We start from the raw sequence: 19,163 nt of genomic DNA, 5'->3' as shown, positions 1-19,163 counted from the left end.
AATGACAATAAATAAATACACATATAAAAGTGTTATATTTTCCGTTAAACATATTTCTACTCCGCTCGTTTAAAATAGAAATATATTAATAATTTGTATATTTGCGGGGGTTTTTTCTACTATCGTGACAGTACATGTTGGGGGGGGGACGAATTATGGCGGTGCACACGGCGCCTACTAGCATGTGTGAGAAAACTTCAATGGACTGGCCTAGCACTGATGAACTCTGTGGTGTCATGTAGCTGTTTATCTCTTTGCTGAACTACGTTTCTCTCCGATTTTTCACGGTCTGGAAACTACAATGCGTCGCTTCGTTATACGTGTTTGTATGCGTCTAAGGTTAGCATCACTTAGCTAAAAGCAGCTAGTCAATGTTTTCATAACTTGGCAGTTTATTGACCTTGTTGACTTTGTAATTAAGCAACATTGGTAGCCACGCGTAATTTAAGAGCATTTGTGGCTATGAATGTAAAGTGTCAAGCCATTTAATTTGTAAGAGCAGTGGTATTATTTCTAATTTATTTGGCTCTGTCTCTGTTTATTTTTTTCAATAGTTGCTAGCGCTCTGTGTTATTAAAGAACCATGTCTGTATGGGTGACAGAGGAGGTCATGAGACGGGGCCTGCGCTTTTGCAGCCGCGGATCTCTTTGGCAACAGCGCAACTTCCTGTTGTCTGCGCCAATCAAGGACTCGTGTTCTCCAGATAAACAGTTCTTCCACCTTTGGAGCCCAAGACAGAGTCAGACGTGGCTTTCTAGGAGTCCTGTCAGTTCAGTGAGGTTCTATTCACAGGGAGCCAATCATGGAGATGATCTGGAAGATGGGGAGCGTCTTCCCTCTCAACCTGCTGACACAGCATCAGCTGAGAGACAGAGGAAGTCTCCTTTCTTGGAGCTCCTGGAGAGCTGCGGCTCCCCGTCAGACGTGTTAGACCTCACCGGCAAGTACTCGCCCACAGCCCGACAGGTCAGCCACTGCCTGACCCACATGTGGGCCACCACTAAGAAGATGACAGATGAGCAGCGCCGCTACGAGCTGCAGCTGATGTTTGAGCATCCCGCTTTTGACCAGCTGCTGCAGAGGGCCATGAAGACTCTGGTGCACATTCGCGACGAGGACGTGACTTACTCTCTCCTGAGTATGGTCAACCTGGGCGTTCCCCAACGTAGCCGAGTGGTCCAGACTTTTCTCCGAACCTGCCAGGTAGACGGTCCACGACCACATGCACAAATTATTCTTCATCTTGGTGATGTTTTTGTTTTTTCTGTGCACTCAAATGTGTCTTCTTGTTCACTAACAGGAGAAACTGAATGACTTTGATGAGAAGAGTCTGTCCATCTTGGCCTCCAGCCTGGAGCAAATGGAGGATGGAGCCAATGTTCGTGCGCTCAAGGAGGGCATGAGGTATGAGATCATGGGAAGAAAAAAAAAGTCTAGCCTCAAAGATGCCTTGTATCATAAAGTCACGTGTTACATTGATTTTTCTTTTTTTGTGCGTCTTAGGCTGGTGGTGGAGGCCCGTCTTCCAGGCATAAAGAATGTAATGGCTCTCCAGACCATGATGCGTCTGCTGGGAAACGATGCCCCAAAGGACCTCAAATGGAAACTAGAGGTTAGTTTTGATCTCATTTGGCATTCTGTCTCGCTGTTTTTAAATATTCTCCACATTTATGACTGAGCCCTTGTGTGCAGCTGCCCTCAGCTGTGCTTTTTGCATGATATTTGCTTACCTGTGTAATGCACAGCTGAATTAACAGACAATTGTTCAAAAGTAGTTAATGTTTAAAAACTGCTGTTGCTGAATCTTTTCCGTGTCTGTGCTTCCTCCAGAAAAAGGCCTTATCTATGACAGACCACTTCAGCCTGCCCAACGCCCAATACATGATTTCCACTATGGCCACAATGGGCTTCTTCTCTAAGCCACTGCTGGATGTCTGCAGTAAAAAAATCACGGGTAAATCCTTCTCCACAAGAAAATAATGTCCAGACAGTGTCACCCTGCCCCAGCGTCTAGATGTTGTTGGTGGTGGGAATGAAGCAGATGGGGGCTTGGATGGGGTGTAGGTTACATTAGTGAGAGCCTGAAAGGTGAAGTGACAGAAGAGAACAAACAATTAAAGCACAGGAAACAGGGCGACTGGCCTACAGAAGGTGGACAAGAAAAACTGAACGAAGGATAAAGAATAGATTTGACCGCCTAGGAAAGCAGGCAGATAAGTGAATACAGGTCGTCTTTATTCAACTTAGCTTTTAATCTTTATTTACCTGTAATCAAATTTTCATACATGTTTGAGTGAGACTGAGGCAGGTGGAAAGGTGAAAATGCAAGGAGCTGAGGTAGTGAAGATAGATGAGTTTAAATACTTGTGGTCAGAAAGCAGCAATGGTTGAAAGGGAAGATTTATGAGACAGCAGTGAGACCTGCTATGATGCGTCTCTGACAAAAAGACAGACAGCTGACCTGAAAATGATAATATCTTCATTTGGAGTGATCAGAATGGACAGGGTTAGAAATGAGCACATCAGAGGGACAGCTCAGGCTGAGCAGTTTGGAGACAAAGATAGATAGACAAGACTGAGATGATCTGGGCATGTGCAGAGGAGAAACAAAGGATGCTGACGATGGAGCTGCCAGACAGGAGACCATTGGCAAGATACATGTATGCAGTGAAGGAGGACACGCAGAGGGTTGTTGTGACACAGGAGGATGGTAGGGATAGAGTGAGACGGAGGCAGGTTATCTGCTGTGGTGGACTTTAAAAGGAGCTGATGTGAGAGAAGAAGAGCCGTGATCTACAATGAGATACACTGCTGTAGGCCAATTAAAAATAAAATGCTTAAATATGAGAGAAAGAAACCTGCACCAGTGCCTGGACCAACTTTACAATACAGAAGACGACGATGATGGATAAACCATCCTGCTGGTTTAAAGAAACATCATAAGATAAATTTCTACTCTCGGCCATTAAAGTCAGTGTTTGGAAATGCTTATTAAACAAAACACAGCATACACTGTGAGGCGTTTCAGATTTTCGACACTGTGTTGTAATTTAACACGAGTACTTCCAATACATGGGCAAAATTCTTGAAGTCAATATGTTTAAATAGAAAAATATATACCTTCACTTTCATTAACAGTGATGTCAAATCAGTCTTCATTTGAACCTGCTAATAACCAGAAATAGCTTGTAAATAGGTGATGATTGTAGAAATTACAAGAATTATATTTATTGTGGATTAATTAAAAAAGCGCCTTAAATTTAATTTAATGATTTTCCTTTTCCTACTCCCGACTTCTGTGTTAGAGAACATCCATGGTATCCCCTTCAACAGAATATTTAAATTGCTGCAGTCCTGTAGGGAGCTCCGCTACAGAGACGTTCATCTGCTCACCAGCATTTCGGACTATGTCGCTTCCTCACTGGACATTTGGACCAACAAACAGGTGACAACTATCCTCTGACCTGCCTTCTTGTCCAAATAGTAAATACGAGGTTTCAGGAGGAGGAACTAAAAACATCACACATGACATTTATTACTGCTCCACTTCTTTCTTTCTGTTTAGCTGCTTCTCTTTCTGTCTGTGTTCGAGAACCTCATCTTCTGCCCTGCTGCTCTGATGGATGCTTATGCTGACAAAGTGATCGCCAACCCTGACGTCCTAACACTTAAAGACCTGCTCTGTGTCCTCAAGGTGTACTCCTCTCTGAGCTACGATCTGCAGGACAGAAGACAACAGTACGTAAACCATTTGTCTCATCTAAATGTGTCCCTGTGGCTGTAGACATGGAGTAGAGGTTCAGGGAGAACAGTGTGCATGTTTATCCCACATCTGTCAACGCCGAGGCCGATCAGCGAACACAGACAGCAGCAGAAGTAGAACGCTAATAGGCTGATCACAGTTGAAAACAGGCACAGCTGTTAGTTTGCTGGTTTTTGAACTGTAAAATAAACACATTTTCCTCGTCTGTAACTGAATTACTGTTGCTTGTCTTTGTTGGGTTTCTTGCTGCTGCAGGTTTCTCGATAGTCTGAGCCGAGTCCTGATCTCCTATTTGCCCAAAATATCTGCGTTTGAGTTGTTGAAGGCCGTTTACTGCCTCTGTCTGTTGGGCCACTTCCCTTACGCACCACTGGAGCAGCTTCTGCAGAGCAGTGTGCTGGAAAAGCTTGCAGGTAAAACAGTTCACTTTGACTGCTCTTGTCTTACACCTGGGTTTGTGGTCTTCACCTGCTCCTTTTCTCCTCAGGTTCGAAGTTTCCAAAGAGCCAGGAGAGAATGTTTCAGACGGTGGACGTGTGCCTGCGTGTTGACCATCCTCCTCTTCCTCAGCCCCTAACTGTTCCTGCATCAGTCCTGGGAGACCCCACCCCCAGCACTCCATCGGTCAACCCGAGGCTCTTGCTGGACTTGCAGAGTCTGCTGGAGGATCAGGTGCATATGATGCTACAGGAGGGGGTGATGGTGGAGAATTTGTACTTCATAGGTAAGAAAAATTTGAGAAAAGAATTTAAAAAATGAACATTTCAGCAGCATACTGGATACTTGAACTGTCTTGCTATAGAAAAGCTTTTCAAGTGAAGGCAGTTTTCTTATTATAACATATTGTATCCATAAAGGAAACTCAAAGTATTTGACATACTGTATTAAAATGTTGCGAAAAAGGCAAATGGAAATTTGATGGTGCAAAAAAATAAAACAAACAAACAAAAATTACAGGTAAGTCTAAAGTGGCAGTTTAATCTAAATGCAGACTTGCTTATTTTTCTTCTATACAGTTTAATCTTTCTAGAGCGGGATGTGAAACTCATTTTACATTGTGGGCCACTTGCAGCCCACTTTGATCCTAAGTAGTCCAGACCAGTGAAACTCCCCTTTTGTTGTTTGAATGAAGTGTAACTATGTTTAATCCCTAAAGAAGAAGTGCAATTTCAAATATACGTGTCAGCTGTTTTACACAATTAAAAAAAAGTACTGCTGTAAAGAAAATCGGGCTTGAATTGTAATAAATAAATGTGATAACTAAAATTATGAATGTTTTTGTGAATTCAAAGCAGAGAGCATTTCCGGCCTCTCTGCCTTGTGTTTGACACAATTTTTCAAAGTGTTTTTGTATGAAATGGTCACTTTTAGAGATATCATCTTTAGAAAAATCAATTTTTTCTTGAATATAATGGAACTGATGGGCTCAAAGGGCCATTATAAAAAAAGAAGGCCCAGTGTGATGGCTTGTACCCAGTTTGCTGTTCACTACATAAATTGGTTCCCATTTAAATTTAGATTCTGAATTAAAGCAACAATGTGTCTTTCCAGACAAAATGACCCATTAATGCAAATGATTCTACAGAGCTCATTGTGAGCACTTTACATAGAAACGTATTCATGCACCAGCCAGAAGAAACTTGCAGCTCAGCCAAGGAGGCTGTTAAAGCTGTTGTCCTGAACATTCTCCTGTTCAGCCCATTTCTGTTGCGCTTTTTTCAAGTTTCATTGTTTTTTGTTTTTCCTTTTTTCTCCTTGTTTCTATAGTTTTTTCCATTTCAACTGGGTTTTATTCAACTTCCATTATTGTTTTTCAATATTTCCATTGTGTCTTTTTAACTTTTGTTCTGTTCTTTCTACTTGCGTTGGGTCTTATTCAACCTCTGTTAGTTTTATTCAACTTATTTTCATTTTTGCTATTTTCATTGTTTTTTTTTTATTCAAGTTCTCTTGATTTTTTCCTATTTATGTTATTTTTTTAACTTTCATTCTATTCTTCAGACTTCCATTGTGTTCTTTTCAACCTGTTTGTTTTTATTCTATCTATATTGTGTTTATCCTGTTACTATTGTGTTCTGTTCAACTTGTTGTTTTTATTTCCATTTCCCTTGCATTTTGTTTAACTTGTTTTTTTTATTGCCATAGTGTTGTTTTTTCTATTTCTGTTGTGCCTTTTATACTTTTGCTGTTTCATTAAGCTTTCATTGTTTTGTTTTGTTTTTCTACTTCCATTAAATTCTGTTCTGTTTTTCTTATTTCTATTCTGTTTTATTCAACTTTCATTGTATTTTTCTACTTACGTTAGGATTTTCTTTCCACAATTCAATTGAGGGGTCTTCCCTCTATTTTCATTGTTTTTGTCAACTTCAGTTATATTTTTTTCCTACTTTTGTTGTGTTTTTCTAATTGACATTCTCAATTTTTTAAATTTGCTCGTTTTTTCTTATTTATGTAGTTTTTTCCTATTTGTATTTGACTTGTTATTTTTTTTTCCTTAATTCTGTTGTTTGTTTTTCTATTTCTGTAGTGTTTTCTTATTTCCAATCAGTTTTATGATTTTTTTTTCTACTATGTTTTATTCAAAATCCATTGTTTTTGTGTTTTTTGTTGTTATCTTTTGGGGGGGGGGGGGTACTCTTGTCACTTTCCGTTGTGTGTGTGTGTGTGTGTGTGTGTGTGTGTGTGTGTGTGTGTGTGTGTGTGTGTGTGTGTGTGTGTGTGTGTTTTTAACTTGTTTTTGTTTCAGTTTCTGTTATGTGTTATTGAACTTTTGCTTTTTTCTATTTCCATTGTGTTTTGTTCAACATTGTTTTTCAGGTTTTGGTTAAAGGATGTTTGACCTCTCAGGGCCACCGCAGAGCTCAGCCGTGAACTATGTTAACATCTTGTCAGAGAATAGAGTTTTGTTTTAAGACAAATTTTGACCTGCCCCATGTCTTTTCGATTTCTGTTGTGTTTTTTTGCTTATGCTGTGTTTTATTAGTCTTTTACTGTTTTCTTTTTTACTTCAGTCAACTTTTTTTTATTGTTTTGTCTAACTTCTGTTCTGTTTTTATTCAACTTTCATTGTGGGGTTTTTATTTTAAAATTTTGTTTTGTTCAACCTCTGTTCTTTTTTTCTTATTTATTTGTAACTTCTGTTGTTTTTATTTCTGTTGTGTTTTTTCCATCTTTCATTGTTATGTTGAGCCATGATGGTTTCTTAAAAAGCTAAATGTTCAGAATGAGAGAGATCATACAGAAAAGAATTGCAACTTGAAAATGCTCGCAACAAGGATAGGAGACATTTCTTCTTGAGTCATTACTGCTGTCACTTTAAATCAGATTTTACAGAGTAAGTGGCAGAAAGAAACGAGGAAAGTCATAAAACCCTGAGTTTAAATGGGAGCTGATTTCAGTAGATGGCAGCATAATGGCAAAAACCCATTAGATCATGTCAAGTTTGATGTTAGTGCACCACCAGCTAAGCATTTCCTGCTGATCTAAGAGCCTCGGTAGGCTTTCATTTCATAAATGAGACATTTATAGACGAACAGAAGGCCTTAAATTAACTTCTGTGTGTAAGTGGAAGCCAGTGAAACACAAGAACTGGAGTAAAATTTGACAGAAAAAGGATCCAAACCTTTGAGCAGATGAAATTAAGCAAGACAGAAAAACACTGGCTCTTAAAAACGACAGTATGTGGTCTCCTCAGGGCCCAAATTCTTGCAGGTTGTCATTAAAGAAGTGTTTGAAGCAAAACAGTGAGAAACATATTTACAAAGTCTGGGACAGAACTGTGTGGCAGAATCCACAAATTCAAAATTCTCTTAAATGTAAAAAACAAAACTAAGAAAACTATTCAATTTGAAAATTTCAGTATCTGACATGTTGGGGTTTTTTTTTTCCATCAGACATAAAGCCCTGACTTTTTTGTCACAACCAGCTTCTCTATATTCTCGGTTTAACCTGCTTTTGAAACTGTGATGACAGCAAACGTCTGTGTCTGCTGTCTCCCAGACGCTGCTGTAACCAAACCTACGCCAAACCAAACCTCTGTGTGTGAAGCACGCAGCGGTGGAGGGGAAGGGTGTTCTCCAGCAGAGAGCAGTGAGCGGTAAGATATCAGCATGAGCTTGCTGCTGACAGCATCACTGCATGCATGTCTCGAACGCACGTAAAGTCGTGTTTAAGTTCCTCATATTGTTCTTGATTTAATTGTGCTTATGCAACATTTTTTGAAATGAAGGTAGTTGAAGAGGATGTTGGGACTTTTCTGTTCCTCCAGTGTCGGGCACTGATGTAACTATATTGCGTGATTGGTAATATCTGACTGAGCTTGCAGCAAAGCACCATGAATCTCGTTTTCAAACTAAGACAAGCATGTAAAGACCTCATTCAGGCACGCAAAAGCAGCCTTTGAAAGCAAACACATCAAGCAGGAGTGCATGCTTTTTTGCTCTCTTTGAACACCGTTATGTATTACAGGCGATACTTTACCGCCTCTTTTAAACATATTTCCATTCTTGGCTTTCAGGCACTTCTTTGCAATAAGCAGCTGAAACTGAAAAATATGTGTTGTGGAAAACTTCACCTTCTTAAATTGGACACGTTGTTGGAAAAATGTGTGCAACTACTGTATTCAACATTTTTTACATGGACTACAGACTTTCCTAAAATTGCATGTGTTCAATCATGTAGGATACATGTAGATTAATATTAATATTTTTATTAAAACTTGAAGTTTGAAACTTGAAGTTTAACTTTGCATTGACATTTTTTGTGTTTTTGATATTTTTATGCCCATCTGAGCTTTTTTTTTTTTTTTTTAATGTCCACTTTCTTTATGGTGATGCATGTTTTAATGTCTATTTTTGTTTAGCCCTAAAGGGGGGGGGGGGGGGGGGGATATTATATTACTATAATATTCTTCATATTATAGTAAAATGTGCAGAATAAGTTTTCTATCATCTTTTTTTCCACTGTGTTGCTGCAGCCAAAACCTTCTTCCAGTAAAACAGCACAGCTAAAAATAAATTTGTCAAAAGACAGACAACCTCAATATTGTCCAAAAATAAATAAATAGAAATAAACATAAAAATGTATATAATGAGGGGTTTTACAGGTAGAAGTCTAAGAAATGCATATAGGTTTTTTGGTACAATGTAAAGGTTATGTGTTTCTGCTGACATAATCGATGTTACTGAAAGTATCAGAGCGTAATCAGAACTATCCATCTGTTATTTATTTCCATACAGCACAGGCGCGTTCATTTATTGGAACTGAGTCAAACTACTGATTAAAAATGAATCAGCTCTTTTAAATTCTGCTTCGTTGAAATTTTTTGTCTGGACTTTACTGACTAAATAAACCATCTGTAAAGTAATTAAAGGAAAAAATAGATGTCAACATCAATGAAAAGTAAAATCCTAATATCAGATTCATGCTGAGTAAAGCAGATAAAGTCAGAAAGAACACATTGATTTTCATCAGTGACAATAAACCCACAATCTTCTCCATCTGTCAGTTTTCAGATTTTTGTCTCCCAGTAATTTTATTCAAATTTTGACCTTTTTTTTTTCTTTTTGGTAAAGCTTACAAATCATTCTCTTTATTTCCCAGAATTTCAGTAATGTATGCACCGCAATCTGGTTTTTGTTACGGCACGTCCAATCCCCGTGGTCCGCTGGCTGTGAAGATTCGCCATCTGAAGATCCTGGGATATAACTCTGTCCTGGTGAGACTTTGGCACCTTCAGAAAATAATGTCGCACTCACATTTTTGCACAATCTCTGCTTATTTCACTTCTAAACCTTTTTGCAGCTCATGACTAATGCCTGTGTTTACATATCCAAATCTAACGGATACGTTAGATTTGGATATGTGGTTTAAAAAGCAGAACATTGCTAATGTATGGCTGCACTGCATTACCTGTTTATTAGAATTCAGGTCTCTTATATCCTATACTTGTATCATATGTTTAAACTACTAAAATTAAGAAGAGAAACTCAAATATTATGTCTTCAGATTTGCTCCCTGTAGATTTTAATGGTAGGTTATTCTCTCTTGATTGTAGTGCAAGTATTGGAAGAAGTGTCAGAGTGGATGATTTACATGATCCTAATCCTATTTTCCAGGTAACGGAGCAGGACCTGCAGTCTGTATCCGAGGAAGCAAGGATAGATTTCCTCAGGGAACGGATTTTTCCACAACACCACAGACCCGAAACACAGCCTGATGAAAAGGAGCACCTGCGATCTTAGAGCCAGATGTCAGCGTTAAATGGAAGGAAAGAGGCTAATCCTCATGATGACAGACAGGTTTTGTGGTAGTATTTAAGAAGGAGAAAATATATGAAACTTTTTAAAATGACTGTTTAGCTTTGGATGCATTTAGCTAAAGAAAGATGAGGGACACGTGAAGAGCAAATACACACTTTGAACGGTCGTTCAAAATTAAGAGTAAAACTCTTTTGTGTCCATTAGTAGATTGTTTCATCTGTGCGCACATAGTAGGACATCATTTTGTTTTGTTTTTTTTTTAATTAAAAAGATGCTGAAAAGAGTTAAAAGTGATTCTCTGGTTGCATGAAAGTAACTTTGCAGATTTCAGATAAGTTTTTACTGAAAACCTGAACTTTTCTGTGCTTACGCCTCCAGTTTTTTTTAAAGGGTGCCCTTCTTCATAGGAGAATTGAGTGTGTGGGAGGTAAAAAAAAAACTTTTATAGTCAGCATTCGTTTTTAATCATTGCTTAAAGCCCTAAAAATTGTTTCAAGGCCTAACAGAAACTATGTCTATCTCGCTCATGCTTGCGGTAGCTGTTGCGTAAAACCCTGCTACTGAATAAAACCAGTGAAACCCGGTGCGAGCGCCTGCAGTGACTGCACAGAAAGTGCAAGGTGAGCAAGGTAAAGGTGGCGTCCCTTTGAAGCTGCTACATCTGCAGAGTGCACGACGGGTAAAAAAAAAGGAAAAACTAAGAGCGAGGAAGGCAGGAAATTGTGCACGTTGTTATTGTTTCAAGTAACTGGCTTTCATCAGCTCCAGCGATATCAGCTCTTTGAGAGAGATGTAAGAGCTCGCTGAAGTGAAAGAGAAGTCAAACACTTTAATAACAGCTCGCATGACATTTAGATTCTTGATGCTGCGGTTTTGTGAGTTCTCTTTAACAGATTGAGCGTCCATACTGTAGCACATTCATTTATGCTTCAAATGTGGTTAAGTCCCCTCAATCAGACACCACCTTCTGTTTCGACCACAAAGATAGGGGTTCCCAATTACATGTATGTGTGTGTGTGTGTGAGAAAAAGAGACAGGCAGACTTAGTAACTGAAACAGGAAGTGAGCAAAACCAGAAACCCAGAGTGTGTGTGTGTTGTTGTTTTTTTAGTTTTAATACAGCCATTGCTTTAAAGAAAAATGCTACTTTTGCTGTGTAGGTACAGATTTACTACAGTGTTGACAACGAAATATGAAAACACAAAAAACAAACCTCACAATTATGTGTTTGACAAAAATAAGCTACAGCGAGGACAGCCTGAATGTTTAGGTCTAAACTAAAGCTGTGCAAAATGATCCGATGAAGTCATTAGAAGTGTCTTTGTATATTCTGAAGACCTTTTTTCTTCTTGCGGTCCCTGGGCGCTCTGGGTTTTGTGTTCATGTAGTCACTCTGGTTTTCTGTGTTCTTCAACTTGAGCTGCAAGACACGTGAAGAGAGATGAGCAACTGTCTCAGAGACGGAAAGGGAAACGAATGTCATACCATGTTAATGGAGAACACCTTCAATTTGAACATTTTAAAGAAAAAAAAATCTTCTTCATACTATGCAGGGGGGGAGGGTTGTGCCTTTTTTCCTAAAATCTGACAAAAAGTAGTCGATTCTAAAATGTACAAAGGGGTTAGGATTTGTCTATTGGCTGTATAGAAATGTGTAAAACTAACAAGAACACAACAAAATGTTTCTCTTACAGTTGATAAAAGACGATAAATGTTGAACATTAAATAAATATGCCAAGGTTAGCAGACCGTATCGGCCCTAACAAGGCGTTGCCACAGTGAAAAGCTCTGCGTATTTGATTTGGCAGAATTTTATGATTGATATCTTTCCTGACCCAAATACCGAGGGATTTGGTTCTCCTCCCAGTCTTTTGTGTGTTAGGTGAATATAACACACATGCATCTGCCGTTGTAGATACATCAAAATCAATGTATTTTTTTTCTCTGACGCAAAAAAATCTACTTGTTTTTGTCTCTTTAAAACAAACACTTATGAAATAGTCATTTAGAAATAGTGTTACATGATAGTTCATCCCCTGCAACACCTGCAGCGCTGTCTGCAGCACATGTAGCAGAGTAGCATCGGAGCAAATTCAAATGGGTCGTCAGTGTTTGTGCGTGGCAGACTAGCAAACCTCAATGTTTCCCTGTTTTGGCGTTGCTGTTGTGTATATTTACATGTAAAGAAAGTACATTTTCACTCATAAACTTGCAGTATTGGCCAGGCTTCAGTAAACATTAAGATAATTTGCTACAAACGACTGTTTTGAGCTCTATTTTTTCTCTTCCTTGTGGATCAAGGATATCTTACCCAGTTACACATTGCAATGATGCTGACTGTTACACCGTAGATACTGACAATTGCAATCACCATTATCCAAATCCATTCTTGGCATGTGTTTGGTGCGACTCCTGTGGGATTGCATGTGGGTTTCGGGCACTGGTGAGGGAATTCTGCAAGAAGCATATTCAGGAAGTGTTTAGTGTACTGCACTATGAATTACAGACTGTTTAAAACCTTTTTTAGGACTCTTTTACCTATTACGAGCACAGGATCACCATAGTCTTTCGTAAGAGGAGGAGGGTACGCCCTTGTGATGTTGCATCTGTACAGTCCTCTGATATTGTGTCCTAATTTGACTGTGAAAAACCAATGTGATCCATTTGTGTGCAGTTCCCCAGCATCCCACTTCATCCCAGTGCAATTCTGTTTGCATGTATGGCTGTAAATCATGTCTTTATCTTTCAGAAGGTAAAACGAAATTTCTTCATCCTTGGGCAGTATCAACGGGCACGTTACAGTCACGTTGTCATTTGAAGAGTCATGAAGCGTCAATCCTGGAGAGACAATTGTGAGAATTTATGTGATCATAAATGCCTATTACACGTGGCATGTTATACTTTTAAAAAAAAATCATTTGTTTGCTTTTTTTTTCCAAAAGTTAACTTCATCTAAGGCTTGGAAAAGTACCGCCAGTAACCAGCACCAAACGCTTGGCAGAGGCTTCATAGAGCCAGAGCTCCTGCAAAGATTCAGACATTTGCATTTAATTCCCCTTACTGAAATTCAGGCTTTGAAACCAGTCATTTCAGAGCAGCTCCTCCCCCGCATGGAATTTGTTTGATATCAGCACATTTACCTCTTTCGGCCAAACTCACATTTCACATGAAAAACAAGATGTGTGATACAAATGGCAGACTTGAGTCAGACGTACATTTAGCACTGTAACACATGAACCACATGCAGTTTTGGTGACGTATCCATCTGTTGCATGGATATATGTTGAAACACACGCTTTCTGAACTACGGCATTTGTCGATTTAAGGACGATCTCGGGCGCCACATGGATAAATGTGTGTTGTTTTTAAATTTAACCCCTATGTGTTTTATGTGTCTTAACCACAAAACAAAACAAACTCGAGAGCGGCTGAAATCTCAAGCCAGGATATGTACTTACACAACTGATGTAGTTCAGCAATCTAAAGGCATTAAATACTCAAGTACTACTGCAGTACTCAGAGTTTGAACCTCAGTGTTTACAAATGAAAACAAGCAATTTTGTTGTCCCTACGTATGCACAGATCAACCTGCAATAATTAATAATAATAATGCTCATGGTGTAATCATAATAAAGTCCGCTTACCGCTCCAATCACAGTTGGAGTCACTTTGATCCTGAGTACCATACGATGACTTGCAAACCAGAAGGCACATGAACATCCATGAAATCCTCATTTTCTGCAGCGAGAGCGGGAATTTGCCTCCAGTAGAATGATGCCCCCAAGGCTTCCCCTCATCACCTAAAACCTCCGAGCTCCTCCAAGCGAACCTGCACAAAAAAAAATCTGATCCGTTACTCCGATAACATCACGCACGTGTTCTTTTGACTGCAATGCCTTCGATCCTCTCTGCTTCTGACTAAAAACACTCCCACACAGTGCAGCAGTGACTGAGGCTCACAAACACACCCTCTCTTGACAGAAAACATCCTGTGGCGAAAAAAAGAAAAAAAACCTGCCTCCTCCACTGAAGTTTCTGCTGTTTCCCAGTTTGTGACCTTTTATGCCATCAGCGTGCTTAACTTTAGTCTTGTTGGTCGTGTAGAGCGAGCTAAACTCAGGTTTTGTGTTTTAAACAATAACATGGAACGGGTGTTAACATTATCCTACTACAGTTCAGATTTTAATAAGACTTGTGCTGCTCCTCTTGTGAAGGCGGAGCGTTCAATGGTGCGATGACCTTGTTTCACCTGAGAAAATTTACTGAACAGGATTTTTTTTTTTTATTAAAATGCACTGGCAGGTACTGAAGTGGTTCGTGTGAGAGCCAAAGTGTGATTACAGGAAAGGCTGACTGGCAGAGAAAAAGGCACTTAGGAGAAGTCTGTACACTGTATGAGTCACAGTCTGTGTATGGCACAGTCAGTGACACAGTTACTGTTTTAAGGAGGGAAAAAACGTGTGAATGTGCTGTGCCATACAGGTTTCTTGTCAGTACATTGTAACTGTTTCCTAAAAGGGATTACCAAGACCTGAGATTCATTTTTTTTTAAAAGCCGCACATCCACAGAAGCTGTAATTTGGGTGCAATGTATTCTCTTGTCCACTAGATGGCCACATAACATTTAAATCCGACCCCAATCTTCTTCCAGCGTAACAGGTTATGGGAAATAGTTATTAAGTTGCTTTTCTTTTTGTATATGCAGATAAGCATAGCTTCTAGGCATTAATAGGCGTTAATGGCACAATGGTAACTATTTATTTTGTTTGACAATATTCACATGAATTAGGAATTTTAACTCAAAAGATGACTGAGAGGCTGGAAGGGTGGACGGATTGGGAATGTAATACATCCATATGGATAAAAATAATCCCCTAATCTGGAACATGCCCCCTATGTCTGATGGTGGTGGTCGTGGCGGCTTTAGGTGGGTACAATTAAATCGGTGCATTGTGGCCGCCTCAGACTTTTAGATGTTTCACCTGAATTTCTCTTCAGACGCACTGAAAAGCGTAATTATTTATTATTATTATTATTATTATTATTATTATTATTTAATAGCTCTTGAATGCTGATGTTGCCTTTACAATCTGTAAATAATAATACTTTAGTGACCGACCCTAGAAAAGCAAAACTGTATAGCCTGTCATTTTTATTTATTTATTTTTAATTTAGGGGCAAATGATAACTTTATATTGAAGAATTAAGCATAAAACCATGCTTATTGGCCAAACAGAGGAGCTTATCGTGTCTCCTTTCGTCTGCCTTTTAGCTATGCCATTCCTCGTCATCTCTAATCCACAATATTCCCGGTAGATCCTGAAGGCAACGCTGGATCCTGGGCTGGACAGGAAACGACGGAGACGCGCAGCGTGTCTCCGGCTGAGAAGAATGGAAAAAGGGGATAGAGTAGTGGACTCTGTGTGTTCGTGTAGACGAGGGCAACGCGTGGAAAAAAAGATGAGGATAATGGGCGGAATTTAAATAGATTTTATTTAAAAATAGATAAATACACATATCAGGAGTTTCCCCTCTCGCTGTGGACGTTTACTCCCATTGGAGCGCAGACCAGAGGAGAGGAGCCTCTTTGTGAATCCTGTTTCACTGTAAGTGGATTTTTTTCCCCACCTCACTACTCTGGCATTTTAAAAATGATATCCCCCTCCCCTTCCTTCACTTCTAACTTATTAACTTATTATACAGAGAAAATGTCAACCATGGTAGGGAATAAAAAAACCTAAATGTCAGTTAATGTTTCCAGCCCATCCTAGACTGTATCCTCGGGGAAAGGGAACGGACGCACTTCTTTAAAAGATGAACCGCTAGATATTGGGAAAGAAGACATTCACTTGTGAATGCGTCGTTAGCTGTTTGTTAAAGTGTTTGTTGTGGTAGGGCGTTTGTTTGAATGGGAGGGGGGAGGTTTGTGTGCCCCCCCCCTTTATGCGGCCATTGAACGCTGCTTTTCTTGGGGAGGAAGGGTGTGCGGCGTTTGCGCCGACTGGGAAAAGAGCCGCATTTTTTTTTTTTTTTTTTTAAATGGGAGTGCCAGCTGAACACGAGCCCGTTACTGGTGTGATGTTTTGTTGCCAAAGCTGAACCCTGCGCCTCTGTCGTGGACGTCTACAGGTATTTCCAGCCTCATTTTCATCCTCTGCCTTCAGCTGAACAGAAAGATGTGTGGCTAGTCTCCACCCTGTTTAGCGGGGAGGAGGCTACAATGGCCGACGGTATTGTCGCGCTAATGTTTTTATCTTCTTTTTTTTCCCCTAATGAAATACGATAGTTTACCTAAAACCAGGTAAAATGAGGGGGAGAGGTGTGTTATTGTTGCTGGTTTCAGCCCATTGTCGCCTGCCTCCCCACTGCAGCTCATGGGCACAGCTTTAATTCCCTTTGTTGGGTGACGCCGCCGGCAGCAGATTGGATAAAACATGCAGCCAGTTTGACCAGTGGCTATCGCCAGTTTTATGCTAGCATCCACCTTAGCTAGTGGACACCTTGGTGTGTGGGTGGGGGGATGAAGGGGGAAAAAAAACTAGCGCTGTTCGTGGAGTCTTAGTTGAAGTCTGTGGGAAAAGTTAGAGCTCAGACACATGTTGTGCTTACACTAATTTAGCTTCATAACAAGCCTTTTCGCACGCATGGCTTTGAATTTTTACTCTTACAATTAGCTTGCAGCCAGATGCTAATAGTGCAAAGATAATGAACCGTTGACTGGGAAGGTTCAAAGGTCATTGGCAGAGGCTGGCTGGCAGACGTATGCCTTTTTCTTTTTAAAAAAAAAAAAAAAAAAAAAGCATGTTACCAAAGCCAATTGAGGACAGCTTTTTTTCCTTGTTTTTTTCTGAACACACAACAAAAACAAGCAGCATTTTTCTTTTCCAAAATGAGCCACTAAAGCAGCCCCCCGACAGTCTTTATTCCCCACAGTGGCTTTATAATAGACCGTTTGTGTCCTTAAGGCACGCCTGATTTGCATCCACAAAGCACTAGACTGGAAGTACTATTATTCCGGGCATTGAGACAGTGCAGCAACAATGCAGGCCGTTTGCTTACAGTGCAGTCAATGAGTTGAAAATAACTACTGGACTTCTGGTTTCTCGCTGTCAGGCACATACATGCCTTTAAGGATGGGGATTTTTGGCAGCAGACCAGAGTCAAATTTCACTCCCTTGTCATGTCAGTGACACAAAAGCAGTCCTGAAATGAATGATGTCCAAAACACATCTGGAAAACCCAGCATATTCCTTTGGGCAGTTCAACTGAGGCTCTGTTTCCTGTTATGAATGTGCTTCTGGAGAACTTAATTATCAGCTGGTTATGTAAAATGGAAGGCCCAAAAGATATTTGTTCTGTTGTTTTGGATGTTTTGGGTGGCCAGCCACATTTTTTTTTTATAGCTGCAGCAAAAAACATACACAACCTGTTTAATTCAGTGTCATTATTCATGTCAAAGTCATAACTATAAACAAAAGGAGGTGTTCTAACACAAAGGCTTGTGTCAAGAGAAAATTAATGCAGACTTTCATGTTGTACTATGAGATGGTAAACTTGCTTCCAAAGCCACAGTGTATTGGCAGTATGGCATACTGCTTAGTAATAAAAAAAAAAAACCCACCAGTTGTGGATTAAATTTTAAACCATGTTTTAAGGTACTGTGTCATTTTACTATCCTTGTTTTAAAGCATTTTTTTTCTTTAACTGCAGTGCAAGCTGTCTTTTTGGAGAAAAACAGGACATAGTGAGAGAGAAGGTTATATTTTAGAAAAACCATCAGCTTCCAACAAAAATATAGAACATAAAACACGTTTTCCTATTGGTCCATGCTGTCTTGTTTTGCCAAAGATGAAGGGGGGGGGGGGGGGAAACCTCTTATGTTTTTCCCCTGCTGTCCCTCTGCTGCTTTTCAGCCTTTTTTATTTTTTGCTTGATTTCCCCAGGATATAGTTGATTAGATGGGAATAACAGTTGTCAAAGAAAATTCAGGCTTGAGGATTGATCTCCAGAGACGGGAAAGTTTTGAAAGCTATTCTTGGCGTGTATGTGTGTGTGTTACCATCTCTTGCATGCTCGTCCATTTGTCTGTCAGCACTTTTCTGGGTCTGTCGTGCAAGCTGCGACTCATCCATCCATCCACTCACCCGTGTCCCCGAGCAGGAAACTTCCCTGCACGAAAGCTCAAAGATGGTGTAAGTTTACCCAGGTTGTGTTACAGCCGCAGGTGTAAGTGGGTAATGGAGGGTCGGGCGGGGTGGATGCCACTTCAAACGTATCTTTCAGCTGACCCTGATGGAGAGCTGGAGGGGAAGACTGTAACCCGATGTAACCACGCCAGTAAGAGGCACCACTGCTCGGGTTGGACAGCCCAGAGTAAACTTGAAAAGGCCACCAGCTGCATCGGAGACTTGCCCAATGATCCCAGCAGGATGCCTTGTTGTGGGTGTGTTGCATTTGAGTGAATGCGCAGAAGGAGAAAGTGTGTAGGTCTCATTCCACTTGGGTGTGTCCCCCCTCCTTGTTGCAGGCACGTGGGCTTATCCTCTATAGGGCCTTGTTCTGGTAACATTTTGCTGACCTTTGGTGACAGCTGCCCCTTCCATTTACAGACAAAGACAAATGGCTAGCCAGCCTGTCTGCAGCCTGCAAACACTCTGCTGTTCCAGATAGCAAGAGGCTGTGCCTGTTAGCCTTTATATAAATGTAGAGACTTGTGTCAGTGCTTTCTTTGGCTGGAAATCAACTGAGATTCTGATCATATTTTCTTTTGTCGATTGTTTTTTATTCTCTTACATGGAAATTGATTACAAGGCCTTGCATGCTTTAAAACAAGCATAGACTCTTACTATCTCAAAGCTCAGCACTCAGCTGTTGTAGCCCACCTGTGCTACAGCAGCACATAGACAGTGCAGCCTGCTCCCTGTATGCTGTACTACTGATTGGAGGAGGCAGAAGGAGGGCATCAGCCTCTCCTCCTGCTCTCCTCTCGGGTAGTGCGTGGTCTTGGTCCTCGTTCGGCAGCTCAAGTGCACAGACAAAATACACAGCTATAATTGACCTACAGTCGTATCTCTTTTCCATGTTGGGTCTTATCTGTGCTAATGGATGAGTGCAGTATCACGAGTATGCATTTTTAGTA

At 40.2% G+C, this 19,163-nt stretch overlaps 2 protein-coding genes and 1 long non-coding RNA gene across 6 annotated transcripts in view; 2 read left to right on the top strand and 1 right to left on the bottom strand.

Annotated features, from left to right (window-relative positions):
• Positions 1 to 156: 156 nt before the first annotated feature.
• Positions 157 to 10,307, top strand: fastkd2 (FAST kinase domains 2). 2 transcript variants are annotated; one of them, XM_080876721.1, is made up of 12 exons: positions 157 to 339; positions 555 to 1,204; positions 1,302 to 1,405; positions 1,505 to 1,613; positions 1,832 to 1,955; positions 3,307 to 3,446; positions 3,567 to 3,739; positions 4,020 to 4,177; positions 4,252 to 4,488; positions 7,737 to 7,860; positions 9,366 to 9,480; positions 9,881 to 10,307. In XM_080876721.1, exons 2-12 carry the CDS (start codon positions 584 to 586, stop codon positions 10,004 to 10,006), a joined length of 2,031 nt encoding a protein of 676 aa, XP_080732847.1. In that variant the 5' UTR covers positions 157 to 339; positions 555 to 583; the 3' UTR covers positions 10,007 to 10,307. The 2 variants fall into 2 exon arrangements, with proteins under 2 accessions (XP_080732847.1, XP_080732848.1); XM_080876722.1 differs by having other exon boundaries at positions 157 to 1,204; positions 7,764 to 7,860.
• Positions 10,308 to 11,092: 785 nt separating this feature from the next.
• Positions 11,093 to 18,239, bottom strand: LOC308393183. The gene is made up of 2 exons (XR_013970940.1): positions 18,084 to 18,239; positions 11,093 to 13,853 (listed from the first exon to the last, which is right to left on the bottom strand). It is a non-coding gene; the product is annotated as an uncharacterized lncRNA (long non-coding RNA).
• The window catches only part of raph1b (Ras association (RalGDS/AF-6) and pleckstrin homology domains 1b), a 39,641-nt gene continuing 35,846 nt past the window's right edge, over positions 15,369 to 19,163 (top strand). The window contains exon 1 of one of the 3 annotated variants that reach the window (XM_080876718.1): positions 15,369 to 15,630. The gene's annotated coding sequence lies outside the window, so the exon portion shown is untranslated. Of the gene's footprint in view, positions 15,631 to 16,048; positions 16,154 to 19,163 lie in introns of those variants that run through there. The other 2 variants (XM_080876720.1, XM_080876719.1) reach the window with 2 other exon arrangements.

This window comes from Rhamphochromis sp. 'chilingali', assembly GCF_963969265.1.
Source record: "Rhamphochromis sp. 'chilingali' genome assembly, chromosome: 3".
Lineage (NCBI taxonomy): Eukaryota > Metazoa > Chordata > Actinopteri > Cichliformes > Cichlidae > Rhamphochromis > Rhamphochromis sp. 'chilingali'.
Note: the sequence above shows the minus strand (reverse complement) of the source record. Positions and strands in the feature narration are given on the sequence as shown.